Source organism: Mytilus edulis, chromosome 9 (genome assembly GCF_963676685.1).
Source record: "Mytilus edulis chromosome 9, xbMytEdul2.2, whole genome shotgun sequence".
NCBI classification, from domain to species: domain Eukaryota; kingdom Metazoa; phylum Mollusca; class Bivalvia; order Mytilida; family Mytilidae; genus Mytilus; species Mytilus edulis.
The window spans coordinates 14,378,796-14,399,965 of record NC_092352.1 but is presented as its reverse complement, the minus strand read 5'-3'; the positions used below and the strand labels follow the sequence as shown (position 1 = coordinate 14,399,965).

Genomic DNA, 21,170 nt, shown 5'->3' with positions numbered 1-21,170 from the left:
GTGCGCCAATCAATTAATGTCCACAGCCACACTGTTATGAATGCGATTCTACAAGTATCTTGTTCTCGGGAGGAATAAATCCTACTTTTCAAATTTCACTCTGATGCAAATAACAATTTTTCTGAAACCATCGTTATCAAGATGCTAGATTTCTTGATAGACAGCATATTCGTTACGTTTGGAGGACGTGTTTTCAACAGACAATCGGCATTTCCATGGGAAAAAAATGTGCCATTTATCTTGCCGACTAGTTCCTTTATTCCCATGAGGCTATAAAGAAACGTCTGAGGAATTAAAAAAGAAGTATGCAATATCCTTGAACTATACTTTCCGCTATATAGATGATGTTTTCCACTAAATAATTCAAACTTCGGTTAGTATGTTACTATCCCATCAAAGTTGAGATAAAGGGTACAACAACAACAGTTAAGTCTTCCTCATATCTTGACTTCTAGAAATTGACTATCAGGGTAGGTTGAAATCAAAATTTTACGACAAAAGAGATAATTTCAGCTTTCCAATTGTGAACTTTCTATTTCTATGTAGTATCATTCCAGTAGAGCCTGCATACGACGTATATATCTCTAAGTTGATACGATATACCAGGGCATATATTTCTTATCTCATTTCCTTGATAGAAGGTAGCTGCTAAGTAGGAAGTAATTAAATCAGGATTACCAAGTGACGAAATTGAAATAATCCATTCGTAACGGCCGCTATAACGAGTTGATTAAAAGTTATGGAATATCTACTTTACAGGTGACGACATTAATGCTCCTAACGTGACGGTACCCAAATTGCACCTATTTTGACAGTTTTTTCACCTACGTTTTGTTATGATCAAGAAAAAAATGTCCATACTGTGTTTATTTTGTAGCCCTATCCTTCTTTATTGTATAGGTACACCAGTTTGATTTTTAATCCATATTGAGTCATAAAAAAATGGGTTTGAATCAACCTCCAAACTATCCATGATTCTGTAATGAGGAGTACCCAAATTGCATCCATGCTTAAATTCACATCGTCAAAAGTCTAATAACCGAGCTTCTGTTTAATTTATTCAAATATTTTGAACAATTGGATATTAGTCCATGTTTACTCTTCATATTTTACGAAATGGATACTTATAATATATTGTATTTGCTAATTTTAAAAAAGATGACGTTTTGATGACGTCGCATGGTGACGTTTTCGTACATTTTGCCTTTTCAGTAAACAGTCCATCTGTTGATAAATACTGTGAACGTTTTGTGTTTATCTAAATATGTTTACCTATGTTGAAAGACGTGCATAGTATCAAATCATAAAAATACAAATTGTTTAGTCTCTACAAAATCTTGTAAGATTTCCGTTGCTATTTTTTCTGAATAGGTGCAATTTGGGTACTCGGTGCAATTTGGGTACCCTTACGTTATGTTGTAACCAATATGCCGTACTCTTTTACCCGAATGTGACCTACCGATTTAGACTAATTAGAATTTTATGACGAATACGAAGGGTGTCACAGGTGGAGCAGGTTCTGCATACTCCGCCGGAAACCCGAATTTAAGTACACAAACGAGGAATCCGTTAACGAAACGTACATCGACAAATGAAGATATAAAACATTGACCCATAAAACCCAGGGTTAACATTTTCCCGTTAATATGAATGTAATTAATAAATTCATGAAATTTCTCACACAAAGGCAAAATCTGGGGCAAATAAATCCGAAACTTATATAAATAAACATAATTACAGCACGACATCTTATAAATGATGCTAAAAATTTTAAATATGACATCAACGATATCATATTGAACGCCACTTTGGCGCAAATGGGTATTAGAAGTGGTATGACATTGCACAAGATAGTAAGATTACCGTAAAGTATACAGTTACATCGAGTTAAATTATGAATGATTTATACTATTGTCGGTAGAGATATTACTATTTCAAACAATGTAATTGTAACATAACATAGAAAGTCATTATTGATGTTAAAAACTTAAATGATACACTGGTTATATTTGCACTGAAACGAAGATAAAACGGCATTGATCTTTATAATATTTTAAAAATATTCACCGAATTATACTAAAAACCTTGAACTAAATCAACCACCAACCGAATTATATTTGAAAACTTTAAACTTGAACTAGGAATATGACAGTTGTTGCCAGTTCGTTTGATGTGTTTTATCCTTTGATTTTGCCATTCGATTAGGGACTTTCTGTAAATTTTCCTCGGAGTTCAGTATTTTTGTGATTTTATACTTTTTACTAATAGTTATTAAGGTTTAGTAACATTTACTTATTAGCACAAAGAAAGATTATAAATGTTTTAGATAATGACCTGATAAAACTCAGGCTAAATTCATTTTCTTGTAAATGTGAAGTAAATTAATAAAGTCATGAAATTTCTCATATTGATAAAAATCAACTTGTTACCATTTCATATCTGCTATAAACTTAAATGATGCAATAAAACTATAAAGACAAAGAAGCAACTAGAACTCCACAAAAAACCTGAAGTAAGATCAAAGATTTATCAGTTTTAGTTTGTAACCCGGATTAGTTTTATCTCAATCGATTCATGAATTTTTAACAGCAGCATACTACTGTTGCCTTTATATTTTTGTATAGAGATTTTCGCACATTTGTAAACAATTAAGTTTTATTATTGCATATCTGCGTAAATATATGACTTGAGATGTTTAACAAATACGGTCCAAATTCTATTTTATATACATAGAATCTATATATTCCTTAATATTTGTTCATATGTTATTTCTGTAATAACTTGTGCACTGACATACTTAGAATTGGAACTACTTTAACCGTTCAATATATTTATTCATATAATAGAATGTGTCAGAAAATAGGTTATGTTATTATTATCTTTATTCATATTTGTCTGTCCTATAATGTACATTATGTCTCATAAGGGGTCCGAATCCGAATTGAAATATGTTGAATATTAATTGTTTAATTGTTATTGTTTGGCATGTTTGAACTGAAGTAGTGTCATGGCCCAAATCCCTTTTTTTTTTTAAATATATGATAAATATTAAGATGGATTTTGATCTGCCGTTGTGACATTGTCCCAAATGTGATATCTTTTCAGATTGTAAATTGGAATGCAGTATTGTAGGTGGATTTATTTTTTAAAACGACCATAAATCGTTAATGATTGATACTTTTACCAGAGTTATACGATAACTTAAGTGTACCTAAACAATGCATTATTTGATTTTATACATTATAAGTGATGACATGGAGTCACAAATTATTCTCGTGTGATCAACAGTGGCATAGAAAATCTTAAAATAAATATTAAAATGATACAATGATGTTAGTTTTACACAAATCATCTGAGAGAATAAAACATACAATCTTAGTTGAAGATGTGACCACCTTCCTCCCTCACTTAATAAACGAGGAACATCAATGTTAACCGGCGAAATTCTTCTTTATTCTTGAATTTATTAACTAACGAATTGCTTATCGTTTAACATTGATAACCAGTGCTAATAATTTAGGACCAAATGAATAGTGTGTGATAACATGAACGACAGTCTGCTAGAATGAATGGAGAAAAATGACCGAAAAAATACGAAAAAGACAACTATAGGCTAAAAGATATAAAAAGAATTGAGATAACAGCCGTTGCCTTTAAATAATTAAATCTTAAAACTTATGATATAGAACACTTAACTAAATACATTTTACAGTGTCACTTTTTTCTCCAAAATTCTTGTCAAAGTCAAGCGTGTGTAGGTTTTATTTATGTGCTTGTCCCGCAATAACTTTAGTTCACCTTGTGCTAGTTATGTATTTTAATGTGCCCTTGAGTGTAGTTGCTTTTATTTTAAATGGGACCATCCAAAGCTTGCTGTTTTGGGTGGACGGTTACCATCGCATTTTCGACTGTGTGTTGAACCATGTATGTCTTTTGTTGTGAGTTTATTTTTGTCGTCGTGAAGTTTCATATTTGTCTGAAGCAGATTGAAGCATTTGTTTTTCATTTCAAGTTTAACTTTTGTAGAATGCGCAAATATAATGTGAATTCAAATACTGTTTTATATCTAACTTGTTTTCTTCATTATTAAAAGAGATCCATGAGAGTTAATTTAAAGCCTCCTACAAGCTTCCGAAAATGACATCATGTTGTTTATTTTAGTATACATAACTTATATGGGTTATATACTATTCATTGTAACATTTTCAGTTTAAGGTCAAGTTGCAGTAAATGGGCTTAGTAATAGATTTTCATAAAATTTTGCAAATTTTGGTTTGTTGAGCTTTAATTGAAAATCGAAACTAAATACTATGCACCTATCTGTTATATTTTCTGAAACATTACTGATTGAATTCCATCAATATAGGTAAACAGTGTGTAAAAAGCACATACAATCGGCAAAAACGTTCTTAAATTTGTTTTAAAATAATCAAATCTTTAATTTTAATGCAAACTTTTATTAAAAAAAAAAACACTCTTTGTTGTCAATTGGTACAATAATTTCCGTTTTAAATGATGTTTATCAATAATAGGTACACCGATTTCATTTAAAAGTTTAACATGATCCAAAATAGTGTACTTGGTGAGAAATACCACATTACGTCGAAGTCACGTCAACGCGTTGTAGACCCTAAAAGTCGATTTTTTTTATAATTTTGTCATACCATCTAGGAAAGAGTTTGGTTAAAACGCAAAAAAAAAAACTAAGTCGGTGATGATTATTTTTATATCATTCAAACAGAAATTTATGTATTAACAATATTTTGTTTTTTTTTGAAAGAAAAATCTATGGATTTGAATTTAGACATTTGATGATTTTTATACAAATTAATGAACGTTTTTCGATATGTTGTTTCACAAATGTTCATACATCTTGATAGAATTCAATCAGTCATATTTAAGAAGAAAAAAGAGGTAAAGGCATTATTTTATTTTATAGATTTTCTTAGAGAATTCAACGAGCCAAAGTTGTACACATCATTTTACCAAAAACTATGACATAGCATATTTACTGTTCATTGACCTTAAACGGTAATACGATGAGAAAAGACAGTTATTTGATAAATGGAATTGCAATGTGACAATTAAACAATTTTAAAATGTAAACTACTACAATTAGTTATTGATGTTAGATTTACATGAAAAGAAAGAGATAGAACAATCACTATTGAAGACAAGACTCCCTTTCATCATAATTATACAGAAACATTTAAATTGTTTTCTGATAAAGGTCAGTTAACCGAATAATAAAGACTCTCCCCGTCACTGCTTCTCACCGATGGTGTCACTATCATGTAATTTCAAAATTTATTTGTTTTTCTTCGCCATGTTTTGAAAGCAGAAGTATTAAACTAAAAGGAAAACCCTGATTAGTTTATTTTAAATCATCATGCTGCATTTGCAAAAGAACAATCTATATTATCTTCACAATATTTTGGCTATCATAATAACAACATTAGATAAGACACCTTATCCTTATTCTGTACCATACATAACTTGATATATTTAAAATAATTGAAATATGTATGAATAATATGATATTTGACTGAGCATTCATTTTTTTATGATAGTTATCAAAGATACCAGGATTATAATTTAGTACGCCAGACGCGCGTTTCGTGTGCATAAAACTCATCAGTGACGCTTATATCAAAATATTCATAAAGCCAAACAAGTACAAAGTTGAAGAGCATTGAGGATCCCAAATTCCAAAAAGTTGTGCCAAATACGGCTAAGGTAATCTATTCCTGGGATAAGAAAATCCTTATTTTTTCGAAAAATTCATTGTTTTGTAAACAGGAAATTTATAATAAAAAAAAAGGACCACATTATTGATATTTATGTCAACACCGAAGTGTTGACTACTGGGCTGGTGATACTCTCGGGGACGAAACGTCCACCAGCAGTGGCATCGATCCAGTGGTGTCTTCACAATTTTAACATTGTAAGTTTATAAGGTTATCAAGTAACAAGAGCCGGTTATATGATTTCATATCTTATTTATGTATGTTGCACTGATTATGGCATTTTAATAATGAGAGACAGTTTTAAAATGAATGTATTGATGTTAGATTTACATACAAAATAAAGAGAGATAGAATAATCATTGTTACTGACAAGACTCCCCTTTTATGTAATTTTATACAAACCTTTAAATTGTTTTCTGAAACTGATTCCACCCAAAGATATTCACTCAACAGCACTCGGAGAACGCCGTAACTAAACCTTTGATAAACTGCAAAGATTTGAATATCAATTAATGTGCTTTTTCTATATGCCTTTCGGGGGTTCTTTTATACATATGAAGTGCACTGTACTTTTACATGACGTTAGTTTGCTATTATAAAACATTTTTGCATGCTTGCCTTTTAGTTTTGCTAAGGGACCGTTCAATATTTATCAGATGGATGGGCCGGTGTATTCTTAATATTAATTCATTAAAAAAGTTAATGCCCATCCTTTTAAATTCTGAAAAAAAAGTCCTCGCCCATCTAAAAAAATCTATAAAAAAAAGTCCTTGCCCCTCTAAAGCTTAAAACAATCAAAAAATATTAAAGTTCTTTTTCTATTTGAAAGTTTGCAGGTTTATGTCTTGAAATCAAAGAATAGACTTTGGTGTAAATACAAAATTTAAAATGTGCTAGTTAATTCCATTTATATAAATATTTAAGTGTGTATCAGAACCATACATTTTATTGTTTTTAAAACCAGCATGAATATACATGTATATATTTGATTTTATATTTGCAGCCTCAGATACAATATTGATTTAAAATAAAGGAAATAATTTAAACTAAGGGACAATAACTCTTGGACTAGTAAAAATATTATCATATGCTGAATTACTAATTATTGTCTTAATAACACAGCATGTTAAATATAGTTCAAATACCAATGTCCCTTTATCTAATCTTTCAAAAAAGAAATTATGGTCTTTTTAAGCAATTTAGGCAGACATATTTTTGACTTTGATGCACCCTTTTTCACCTATTAATTAAATCTGAACATTTGACAGTAAAACACCAAACAACCTGGCATTCTGTAAGATTAATTTATAAATGAGATAGCTGTAGAGTTATATGAAGATCTAAATTGATTTGAAAAAGTTATAAAAAAGTTTAAAGATGACTATCCAATGATTTGGCCTAAACTGAAAATTTAAGCTTGTTTTAACCTTTTTATTAAATCCATAAGAATGACACCAATTCACCAAACTACCAAACAACCGGGTATTCTGTAAGATCAATATATAAATGAAATAACTATAGAGTTTTATGGAAATCCATGTTAATTTGAAAAAGTTATAAAAAAAATTAAAGATGACTTTCTGGATTCAGCCTAGACTGAAAATTTTAGCTTTTTTAACCTTTCTATTAAATCCATAGAATGACAGAAATTCACCAAACTACCAAACAACCTGGTATTCTGTAAGATCAATATATAAATGAAATAATTGTAGAGTTTCATGAAAATGTCAGTTGATTTGAAAAAGTTATGAAAAAAAAATAAAAATGACTATCTGGATATAGCCAAAACTGAAAATTTTAGCTTTTTTTTTAACCTATTTATTAAATCCATAGAATGACAGCAATACACCAAACTACCAAAACAAACTGGTGTTCTATAAGATCAATATATAAATGAAATAATTGTAGAGTTTTATGAAAATGTCAGTTGATCTGAAAAAGTTATGAAAAAAATTAAAGATGACTATCTGGATTTAGCCAAAACTGAAAATTTTAGCTTTTTTTTAACCTATTTATTAAATCCATAGGATGAAAGCAATTCACCAAACTACCAAACAACCTGGTATTCTGTAAGATCAATATATAAATGAAATAATTGTAGAGTTTTATGAAAATCCATGTTGATTTGAAAAAGTTATAAAAAAAATTAAAGTTGACTATCTGGATTTGGCATAAACTGAAAATTATTGTTGAGACCATGTCCCTTATGTTTTTTGTGCCTGCAAAAGGAATTTCCTCCACACCAATAAAATTGAAAGCAAATTTTTTTCAAATAAAATCAGTTCTAGCCCATCTACTATATATATTAAAAAAAGTTCTTGCCCATCCAAATATTTCCACAAAAAAGTGCTTGCCCCGCCCCATTTTGCACCGGCCCATCCATCTGATAAATATTGAACAGTCCCTAATGTGCTTTGTCTATATGCCTTATTATGGTTCTTTGATACTTACATCTTACGAGTCTCTATACTTAAATATCCCGACATTGTGTTATTGTACTATGTAAAATTTGTGTGTTCTTGTCTTTAATTTTTGCTAATTTACTTGGTCTATATGACATTTTGTGATTATTTGTTACATATTTGTTTGTTTTTATGGTGATTAAGATTATAACACAATGATGACTGTTGTACCCCTATTTTTGACATTTTCTATCTTTTATGTCTGTTTTGTTTTCACGTATCGTTGTCAATATAATGGAATTCAGTGCGACTGTCAAACAAGAGAGAGGTTTAGCTACCCGAGGGTATCACCAGTCAGTAGTCAGCACTCCGGTGTTGACATGAATATCAATTATGTGGTCATTTTATAAATTTCCTGTTTACAAAAGTTTGAATTTTTCGAAATACTATGAATTTTCTGATTCCAGGCATAGATTACCTTAGTCGTATTTGGCACAATATTTTGGAATTTTTGGTCTCCAATGCTCTTCAACTTTGTACTTGTATGGCTGAATAACTATTTTGATCTGAGCGTCACTGATGAGTCTTATTTAGACGAAACGTGCGTCTGGCGTATCAAATTATAATCTTGGTACCTTTAATAAGTATTTAAAACCTGCAGGTTAAATCCGCCATTTTCTACATATTAAGAAATTGCCTGTACCAAATCAGGAATATGACAGTTGTTATCCTTTCTATTGGTATGTTTGCGCTTTTGAATTTGCCATTTGATTAGGGAATTTCCTTTTTGAATTTCCTCTGAGTTCAGTATTTTTGTGATTTTACTTTTTAACAGTAATTTGTTATTTTTATTCTATCTAGTCAGGTAACGATTGGAAACGATAAGAAATCAATAATTTTCCGTTGTTGTGACTCATTCATCGAAGTTTCAATTATCAAGGTCTTTCCTCTACGCGAGACCATCGGTAGATCTCATGAAGTATTATCAGATGAGGCTGTGTAGGATTTCATCATCCCCTGTAGAAGTTATCTCCCTTTTATTGTTATTCTTCGACATGGCCCCCCCTCGTTGTTTTTAAAGATATCATAAACTTATCTGGACAATGGACCATCGGTAGATCTCATGAAGTATTATCAGATGAGGCTGTGTAGGATTTCATCATCCCCCGTAGAAGTTATCTCCCTTTTATTGTTATTCTTCGACATAGCCCCACCTCGTTGTTTTTAAAGATATCATAAACTTATCTGGACAGAGGTAGATTTCATCATGATGTATTACCATATGAGACTGCGTAAGAGGTCATCATCTCCTTTGAGAGTTATGTCCCCTTGAAGGAATTTCTTTTATTTGCATTTTTTTTTAAAGTATTAGAGATAGAATCGATTTAAAAAAGGCAGCATGTACAAGAACAGATGGTAATGTTTATAAACATAAACAATTACTTTGTTCCTAAACCTTATAAGGAGTTATTTCCCTTTAAAAATTATAAATAATTTTTGAAAAATTTAATTTCGAGAACCAGAAGTCATAGAGACTTGGAACCTTCACCAATAATCTTTAATTCATGTGACCTTTAAAATGCACACAAGGTCAAAGGTAACCGAGTGCAAAAAAAAATTACGCTGCAATTTCAAGCTTACATATTAGGAAAACGATAAGACTTTGCTGCATACATACAGCGTATAAATTGTTCCCCTCGACGAGCTCTACATTTTATACAATAAGGCCAAAAATGTTAAACCGTCTGTTCAAAAGTTACAACGGGATGATTCTTAAAAGTATAGTATTGTGTGTATATCTTTTTAAAGGTAACAGATATCAACCTACTATAAACTGCAAAGATGATCAGTAATTCAAGACCTTCAATTTGAGGTCAATGTCAGTTCATGATGAAATATCACCTTGACCTTCACAGTATACAATGACCTTGACCTTGTGATATTTGAAAGGTCAAGTAGTCCTGAGTTGAATGGTGGTAGTTCCATGTCTCTTCATAGTCCATGAACGACTTTCGGTTCTCAAGTTTGGTATTGCATCATATATTTGATGATTCATTGTGACATTGATGAACTTTGGAATTGTCCCATTTTTTTCTATAATGTTGTCCTTCAACTGTAGATTATTTATTATTTAACAGATTTGAGATATCTATTGTCGTTTTAAAGATAATGCAGTTTGCAATTTTGCGAGCGGCAGCATGTATTTCTGAATCAACAACAGCTTATCACTTAAAATGTTTAAGAAATTGAAGAGGTTAACATAGTTATATGTTTGACTAAATACCGAAAACATTCCATGGAAAAAAACACCCAAAAAATCAATTTGAAATTTTCATGTTTTGCATTAGTTTAGTTTAAACATATTTATTTATAGTGGATTGGGAAACAAGTTTTGCAACTTATATTATTCCCTTTCCACTGTGCGGGTGCGACTACTCGTTTTCGAAATTTACAAGGGTGTCTTTAACGTGCAAGAGATATGGCTCTCTCTTAACACGGGTCAGCCATTTTCGACGGACTATCATCGTTTCCTCAAGACCATACTCGCAGATGGTGTCAAGGGAGAGCCGAAAATAGAGTTCCTGAAATTTTCATCCCAAACGGGAATCGAACCAGGAACCTTTGTGTTAGTAGTCCGATGTACTAACCACAACACCACGGCTCTCATTGACTTTGTAAGTTTCATAACTTCTATTTATATAGTTGATATTGCATCATTTTTGGCACTTTGTCAAATGGGGTCATCTGATATATCAAAATTGAAGGTCTCATTAAACTCTACTTAAAAATGAAAATTTTGAACCTCTGTTTCATCCCAGGGGGAAGGGGGAAAGGGGGGGGTCATTTAGTGAAAAAATTAAAATTTCTCAGATGGTAAAGTTGTCGCATATCAAATGATAGAACATAAAGCGTACATTTCAAATTTCAAATTGACGTCCCACAAAAAATGGTTGGATGGGGTCATTGAGTGCAAACAATAAATTTTCTTTTACGATACGATTGTTTTATATCAAATGAAAGGTCATGTGTACTTTGAAATATCAAATTACCGATCCAAAAAATGAGTTGGATAGGGTTATTTAGTGCAAAAATCTAACTTCTAGAACATGGCGTTGTCTCATATCAAATGAAAGCTCCTCTACCCTGTGTTACATATATCATACTTCCGATCTCAAAAATGAAGCCGATGAGGTCATTAAATGTAAAAAGCGAAAAGTTTCAGAAGGTATGCTTATCGTTTATCAAACGAAAGGTCGTACACAGCACATTACGAAAACATCACTTTTACAGGAAAGACCTTTCAATTGTTTTACAAACAATGGAGATTCTAGTGTGTCTTCACTGTTGTCTTCTTTGCCGTCTTTGGAAATTAAAGCATTAAACTAAAAAGGAAACCAGATTTTTTTAAATGATGCTACATTTGAAAAATATTTCTCGTTTGTGTTCTCCTTAATATTAAATTTATTATAGTAACAAATTATATAGAGATTTCACCCCAATTTTGCACCATGCATATCGTGAGATCATAACTTGATAATAACATAGTGTGTTGTATCTTTGACACATTCCTATTCTTATCCTTTATCTTATGCAAAGTAGGGACTGATATTTAATTCACTGATAGCAACGATAAGAGAAACATACTAGTATTTCATATTTCTTATTTCATAAGTACAAGTTATGTAACAAATATACAAAAAGATGAATGTATATCATTACAGCCACTAAACTGATAACCATTAATGATAAAAGAAAACCCACAAAAACAATACCTTACCCTATATATCATAGACGATATATTTTTTTTGAATTTTCCTTAGTCATTTACAGGTCGAATGGATAGAAATTTAAAAGAGCACTAGCTGTTAAATTCATGTTCACCGATTTGACTCGAATTTATATATTTGATTTATAACCACGTAAAACATTTATTCAAATTATAAAAAATCTATAATAAACAATTTACAGGTCATGAGCTCAATAACATGTAGCTTCGTTTCGTGTAAATTTTAGTCTTAACGTCAAATAATTAACTTTCGAGTTGACCTCAGAAGACATCTGATGGTCATATAAGCAATATAAACATAAATTTAGATATAAATAGAAAGCGGACTCGTGCAACTGCATTTTGTTTTTAGGTCTGTTTAATTTCATATTATAGATTGAAAATATATGTTAATCAACGTTAGTATTATAAGTCTGGAATCGGTCACGAATGTTGTCGTTGTCTTCTTGTTGGTAGTACATGTTCATGTCTTCTACTGCAATTACGTTTTTATTCAATTAGTAACAAAATTCATCATGTGATCAAAATCGAGAAAGTTATCTTACATTTAGAGAACAAATTGTTATCCATTCGCTTGATTAGGGACTTTCCACTTTGAATTTCCCTCAGAGTTCGGTATTTTTGTTATTTAACTTTTTCTTAACTTCTATGTATCAACAATCCAGCGCAGTGATAGATTCCGTTCTGGTATAAGAAATCCCTACTCCCCATAGATGAACAGAATCCGGACCGGAGATGGAACTTCCCTAAAGATTGTCATGTTTCATGTCAAAAGACTCCTGTTTAGAGCTAATGTAATCAGAGAATGTGGGGGAAAACTTGTAGACATAATAACACGTTAGTGATTGAAGATACTAACAGTTTTCAAATCAAACGTTACCATTGAAAGAAAGGAAGTCTGTTTATTTTACCGTTTTACCTTGTAAATATTTTCACAAATAAATGAATACTTATTATTGCAATGGTGCTACCAAATGTCTATCCCTTTTCGGTTTGAAGGTTATTTTTCCACAGGTTTTAACCATACTCCACACACATGATTTTTATGTCTTGGCATTTTATTTTATTTCTAAATCATTTGAACATTTGGTGAATATAGTTGGTAATAGAATTTTTGTACTTAATTGGTTTTGATAAATAAAAGCCAACAGCATTTTTTTCTTATTTTCCGAAACCGCTTACCCATTTCAAGTATTAAAGAACGAGCAAAACAAATTCGTCTGAAATCAAAGCGTTGACATTTTAAATTTATACTACTTTGAAATCAACACCAGTTATGACTAGATATGACAATTCAGAATCAAATATCAAATGGAATGACTGATATAAGGAGATTATAGGTCCACGTTGGCTGTCAAGTTTCTAACCCTTTCGTTTTGAAAAGAAGCTTGATACACAATCGTTCATTCTGATCGACATTAAAAAAAAAAATTCAAATCTCAGGGATTACAACATTATTGCATAAAAGATTTAAGGAGTTTAACTTAGCTATGGGAAATAAATTAAAACTTTTTCTGTATTTTGGAATTTGGATATTTTTCATAATTATTTCGATTGTTTTAAATACATTAAACATTGACTGGAAGCGTTCCCATTGGCTCACCGGTGTGATTTTGATTATTTTATTAGCGGTTTTACAGGGAACCGTATTAGAGATACCCATGCAAACAATATTTTGTATTGCTCTTGGAGGACATGGACGAGTACCAGTTTCTACTAAGAACCATAAATTAAAATTGATACTAAATTATAATCTTCTCGCCACGTGCGAAAACGATATAGACGAATGTATGCAAAATATGTTTGAGGCATATATGGGAAATTTACACGCAAACGTCGCAGCCGTTCTAGTCAGTGCAACGAAGGATGTAAAACTTAAGGATTATGAGCTCTATGTTCGCGATGACATTCGAAGAATGATATATTCTAAATTGTACCTCGAAGGCATGGCATTTTGCAAAATGCGCTACAATGAAATTGATGGACCTCGTCTTCAAAATTTTTGGAGTGCATATAGAGATTATGTTACGAAAGAGTTAAAATCATTTCATATCCACAGTATTTGTAAAGAGCGAATGGACAATTTTATGGTCGTTCACAGACTATCAAAAGTTTTGAGAAAATGTGGCCAATACCAAGATCTCATCCTTTTATCAGAGGGGGAAACGAAAGCCTACACGTACTGTGATCGAGAATTGTATAACGATTACGCACGCACGTATGGAGTTCTTTTATTTGAAACTTCCGCCGATACGGGGAGAATTGTGGGAAAACGGTTTGACTATACATTAGTTCTGGATGGCGACACAACAGTTCCAGAGGGTACTGTTATCAAGCTATTGGATGTGGCAGCCGGAAATCCGGATCGTGGAATAATACAACCAGGTATTGAGGTTGATTGTAAGAAAGGGGACACTCTTTTTATGCATTTAGACGCGATGCGACAAGTAATCAACTTACCATTGACGAATGCTATGACCGCTCTTTTCGATCATTCGTCCTTTTTCGGGAAAGGGTTAATAAATAACAAATTATACATTCAGAAAGTAATCGGATATAAAGCGAAATTGATCGAACGTGTACCAATAGATGTTCTCAGCCATGACTCTTTTGAAGCATCTATTATGAATGTCTTGTATGTTGGTAGTATACCGCTCAAGGAAGCTCCACCCTATAACTATGTCACATGGGGTATAAGGGAAAGAAGATGGAACAAAGGAGAGGTTTTATTAGCGATGTATTACTCGCCAAAGATTTTAGGAAAACCTCTTAGATGTCTGCAAAGAAAATTCCAGAAAAACTTTGTTGAACCTACAGTAAGAACAATTTCAAAACACGATTTTGTATTTTCATTTATTGCTCATTGTGCGCTGAGACAAATGTTTGTAAAGCCGCTCTTGCTACTATTTCTAATTGTTCATATGTTTGGCATTTTTAAAAATGAATATGCTTCTATATCGGTGACTATGTTTCTAGTAATCATATTTCCAAAGTTCGCAACTTGCAATAGTAAAACGTATAAAATAGTTATTATAGAAACGATAGCATCCATTTTGCAATTTACACCGGAAGCAGTAACTGGTACAGTCAGGATCTGTCGTGCGTTTCATGCAATTATAACAAACAACACACACTGGATACCTCAAAGCGCCGTTGAAGAAGAATTTAAACGTTCAAATCATTTTGTTTCCGCGTTTCGCCACTTGTGGGGATATTCTTTATTTTCCGTTATAGCAGTAGCTTTAGTTTTTGTGTTCATAGGACATAGATTCTTGTTTCTCTTCATGGCAACGACTGTATTCTTGCTACCAATATTTACAGCAGTGACATCACATTCGTTACAATATTCCGTAAATTCTCTGCAAAGCAAGTCAAAGATAGCCAAAACATCTGCTTCAAAAAAGGCTTACTTTTCTTTACTTGTACCTAACGCAGTAGAACAATTCTCTAAAAATCAAGTTATATTGAAGTCCCAAACTAAACTGGATCTTCTGAATCTGAATATACTTTCGAATTTGGATAAAAATATTGGAGCTTTTAGAGAATATTATTAAACGTGAAAAGGAAGACGTAGACACTCTATCCGAATGGATTAAGGCAGTGAGGTCGTTAATACAAATCAGAATCAAGAAACTGAATGGGTCCATCAATGCCCATGCTACGTCAATCTTTAAAGACCCAAATGTTGCTAAACACTTATCCGACCTCCATGATAAATATGTTGTTGTCCCCGCAGACAAAGTCCCAAATAACATCGTTTTTGTCAGTAAAAGTCACTATATTAATTGCTTGATAAACGAATTAGGTATAGACAATTCACTAGGAAACTCAACATATACCCTCACGACACTTACCAAAGAGGAAATCCTGGATAATCATAGGTCTGTTCTTTGTTCCTTTGGTATTTCAACAAAAGATGAAGAACTGGATCTTCCATCACTGTATTGGATACCTAAACTACATAAGTGTCCTTACAAACAACGGTATATTGCTGGGTCTTCCAAGTGCTCCACGAAACCTCTTTCTAAATTATTAACATCTATTTTATCAGCAATCAAAGACGGGCTTCAAAGTTATTGTGAAACTGACTATTCTAGAGGTGGCGTGAATCAGATGTGGATACTTAAAAATTCCAAAGATCTTTTAGAGTACATACAATCTAACTCTCTTTCATCTTGTAACAGTATTAAAACATTTGACTTTTCTACTCTCTACACAAGTATTCCACATTCCAAACTAAAAGACAAATTGAAAGAGTTGGTATTACTTTGCTTCATAAAAAAGAATGGCCAACGTAGATACAAGTATCTTGTCTTAGGGAGGGATAAATCATACTTTGTAAAGAATCACTCTGATTCAAACAAAAAATTCTCTGAAACCGATATTATCAAGATGCTTGATTTCTTGATTGACAACATATTTGTAACATTCGGAGGGCGTGTTTTTCAACAGACTGTCGGCATCCCAATGGAAACAAACTGTTCCCCTCTATTTGCCGACTTGTTTCTTTATTATTATGAGGCTGACTTCATGCAGGAACTTCTTAGGAAGAAAGATAAGAAGTTAGCAATATCCTTTAACTCTACTTTCCGCTATATAGATGACGTTCTTTCACTAAACAATTCAAAATTTGGTGACTATGTGGAACGCATCTATCCCATCGAATTGGAGATAAAGGATACTACAGATACAGTTAAGTCGGCTTCATATCTTGACTTACATCTAGAAATTGACAATGAGGGTCGGTTGAAAACAAAACTTTACGACAAAAGAGATGATTTCAGCTTTCCAATTGTGAACTTTCCATTTCTAAGTAGCAACATTCCAGCAGTACCTGCATACGGGGTATATATCTCCCAATTGAAACGATATTCCCGTGCTTGCATTTCCTATCATGATTTTCTTGATAGAGGGTTACTGCTCACAAGGAAGCTCTTAAACCAAGAGTTCCAAATGGTGAAGTTGAAATCATCCCTTCGTAAATTTTACGGACGCCATCACGAGTTGGTTGGCCGTTATGGAATAACCGTTTCACAAATAATATCGGATATGTTCCTTACGTCGTAACTACAATCCTCTTCCCTTTCATGAATGTGACCTACCGAATTAGACTATTTACCGGGTTTGTAATCACATAAGCAACACGACGGGTGCCACATGTGGAGCAGGATCTGCTTACCCTTCCGGAGCACCTGAGATCACCCCTAGTTTTTGGTGGGGTTCGTGTTGTTTATTCTTTAGTTTGTTTTCTATGTTGTGTCATGTGTACTATTGTTTTTCTGTTTGTCTTTTTCATTTTTAGCCATGGCGTTGTCAGTTTGTTTTAGATTTATGAGTTTGACTGTCCCTTTGGTATCTTTCGTCCCTCTTTTATAGCTATGAATAGTACTTTTATTTTCTTTGCAACTAACTGTTGGTGCATGTATAAATAATATGAATTATGTACATTTTTTATTATTATTCTTGCATTGCATGTAGAATGAGTCAGAGTTGATAACAGTTTCATATGCCAGAAAAAAAGATATTCATATTTGTTTTAAATTGATTTTCTGATATCATGATTGAAAAAAAAATATGCAGAGAAAATATGAAATCTGAATTTAGTGGATATTGTTGAACTAGCGTATTAATAACTTATATCATCACATAAGCAATGAATCACGAGTAAAATTAAAGATTAAGAAAAATCCATTATGAGACAAATAGTTATCAACGGTAACAGTATTATAATTAATTACGCCAGACGCGCGTTTCGTCTACATAAAACTCAGCAGTTACGCTCAGATAAAAATAGTTATAAAGCCAAACAAGATCAAAGTTGAAGAGCATTGAGGACCCAAAATTCCAAAACAAAAAGTTGTGCCAAATACGGCTAAGGTAATCTATTCCTGGGATAAGAACATTTTTAGTTTTTCAAAAAATTCAAAGTTTTGTAACAGGAAATTTATAAACATTACAAAATCATTGATATTCATGTCAACACCGAAGTGCTGACAACTGGGCTGGGGATACCCTTGGGGACGAAACGTAGTTTAAATAGTTATCAAAGGTACCAGGATTATAATTCAATTCGTCAGACGCGCGTGTCGTGTACACAAGACTCATAAGTGACGCTCAGATCAAAATAGTTATAAAGCCAAACAAGTACAAAGTTGAAGAGCATTGATGACCCAAAATTCCAAAATGATGTGCCAAATACGGCTAAGGTAATCTAAACTTGACCAGAAATCAATTTCAAAAGTATATTACGAGCTTTGTTGAACTAACCATTTAAATAGTTAAAACGGGATTCTTATTTGACCAGGTTATTTGTCGGTTCGGTCATATGATATATTTTGGGGGGGAAATATCTGTATCTAAGATTCACATCATTTGAATTTCATAATCAATAACATAACTTAATAACAAACGAATTGTATGGTTTCTGCAGCCTAATATGAAAGTGTCATTAGATTATGTAAAAACTAGGATAAATGATAAATTAATAGCTGGTCTGCATCTATACAGAATTGAGAGAAACTTGTAATGATTTTACAGAAATTGATAGATCATAAGAGTTTTGCTTTGGAAATTAAGTATATATTATAATTATAACTCTTATGATTTCAAATTATAATGATTTTTTGAATAACTAAAACAATATTACTAGTAATTGGAATGGTAAATTTCACTCATGTGATAATATAAATGATTTTGAATAATAATTCTAAATAGACGTCTTCGCCAGAATACGAAATCGAAACCGAGACCGAATCAATGTATATTTGAGTGGGTTGACATTTGTAATAACATTAACGGTACCAATTTTTCTGCACCAGATGCGCATTTCGACAAATAATGTCTCTTCAGTGATGCTCGTGGCCAACATATGTATAATCCAAAGCTTATATAAAAGATGTAGAGCTATAATCCAAAAGTTCCCAAAAAGTATAGCCAAATCCGTGAAAGGAATCAGAGCTTTGCACGAGGGAGATACATTCCTTAATTTATAATATTTTTTAACATTTTGTAACAGGAAATTTAATAACACAAAAAATCCGTATTTTCATGCCAGTACCGGAGTACTGGCTACTGGGCTGGTGACACCCTCGGGGACTACCAGTCCACCAGCAGAGGCATCGACCCAGTGGTAGTAATAACATTAACGGTACCAATTTTTCTGCACCAGATGCACATTTCGACAAATAATGTCTCTTCTGTGATTCTCGTGGCCAAAATATGTAAAATCCAAAGCTTATATAAAAGATGTAGAGCTATAATCCAAAAGTTCCAAAAAAGTATAGCCAAATCCGTGAAAGGAATCAGAGCTTTGCACGAGGGAAATACATTCCTTAATTTATAATATTTTTTAACATTTTGTAACAGCAAATTTAATAACACAAAAAATCCGTATTTTCATGCAAGTACCGGAGTACTGGCTACTGGGCTGGTGATACCCTCGGGGACTAACAGTCCACCAGCAGAGGCATCGACCCAGTGGTAGTAATAACATTAACGGTACCAATTTTTCTGCACCAGATGCGCATTTCGACAAATAATGTCTCTTCAGTGATGCTCGTGGCCAAAATATGTAAAATCCAAAGCTTATATAAAAGATGTAGAACTATAATCCAAAAGTTCCAAAAAAGTATAGCCAAATCCGTGAAAGGAATCAGAGCTTTACACGAGGGAGATACATTCCTTAATTTATAATATTTTTTAACATTTTTGTAACAGCAAATTTAATAATACAAAAAATCCGTATTTTCATGCCAGTACCGGAGTACTGACTGGCTACTGGGCTGGTGATACCCCCGTGGACTAACAGTCCACCAGCAGAGGCATCGACCCAGTGGTAGTAATAACATTAACGGTACCAATTTTTCTGCACCAGATGCGCATTTCGACAAATAATGTCTCTTCTGTGATGCTCGTGGCCAAAATATGTAAAATCCAAAGCTTATATAAAAGATGTAGAACTATAATCCAAAAGTTCCAAAAAAGTATAGCCAAATCCGTGAAAGGAATCAGAGCTTTACACGAGGGAGATACATTCCTTAATTTATAATATTTTTTAACATTTTTGTAACAGCAAATTTAATAATACAAAAAATCCGTATTTTCATGCCAGTACCGGAGTACTGGCTACTGGGCTGGTGATACCCTCGTGGACTAACAGTCCACCAGCAGAGGCATCGACCCAGTGGTAGTAATAACATTAACGGTACCATTTTTTCTGCACCAGATGCGCATTTCGACAAATAATGTCTCTTCTGTGATGCTCGTGGCCAAAATATGTAAAATCCAAAGCTTATATAAAAGATGTAGAGCTATAATCCAAAAGTTCCAAAAAAAGTATAGCCAAATCCGTGAAAGGAATCAGAGCTTTGCACGAGGGAGATACATTCCTTAATTTATAATATTTTTTAACATTTTGTAACAGGAAATTTAATAACACAAAAAATCCGTATTTTCATGCAAGTACCGGAGTACTGGCTACTGGGCTGGTGATACCCTCGGGGACTAACAGTCCACCAGCAGAGGCATCGACCCAGTGGTAGTAATAACATTAACGGTACCAATTTTTCTGCACCAGATGCGCATTTCGACAAATAATGTCTCTTCAGTGATGCTCGTGGCCAAAATATGTAAAATCCAAAGCTTATATAAAAGATGTAGAACTATAATCCAAAAGTTCCAAAAAAGTATAGCCAAATCCGTGAAAGGAATCAGAGCTTTACACGAGGGAGATACATTCTTTAATTTATAATATTTTTTAACATTTTTGTAACAGCAAATTTAATAACACAAAAAATCCGTATTTTCATGCCAGTACCGGAGTAATGGCTACTGGGCTGGTGATACCCGCGTGGACTAACAGTCCACCAGCAGAGGCTTCGACCCAGTGGTAGTAATAACATTAACGGTACCAATTTTTCTGCACCAGATGCGCATTTCGACAAATAATGTCTCTTCTGTGATGCTCGTGGCCAAAATATGTAAAATCCAAAGCTTATATAAAAGATGTAGAGCTATAATCCAAAAGTTCCAAAAAAGTATAGCCAAATCCGTGAAAGGAATCAGAGCTTTGCACGAGGGAGATACATTCCTTAATTTATAATATTTTTTAACATTTTGTAACAGCAAATTTAATAACACAAAAAATCCGTATTTTCATGCCAGTACCGGAGTACTGGCTACTGGGCTGGTGATACCTCAGTGTGATCTCAATTATCATATTTCTTTATATTGTTC

At 32.7% G+C, this 21,170-nt stretch overlaps 1 protein-coding gene across 1 annotated transcript; it reads left to right on the top strand.

Annotated features, from left to right (window-relative positions):
* The first annotated feature begins 13,897 nt into the window (after positions 1 to 13,897).
* LOC139489834 (uncharacterized) lies at positions 13,898 to 18,462 on the top strand. Its single transcript, XM_071276680.1, has 2 exons — positions 13,898 to 14,752; positions 18,367 to 18,462. The coding sequence occupies exons 1-2, from the start codon at positions 13,898 to 13,900 to the stop codon at positions 18,460 to 18,462; spliced, it is 951 nt and encodes a 316-aa protein (XP_071132781.1).
* Positions 18,463 to 21,170: the final 2,708 nt, after the last annotated feature.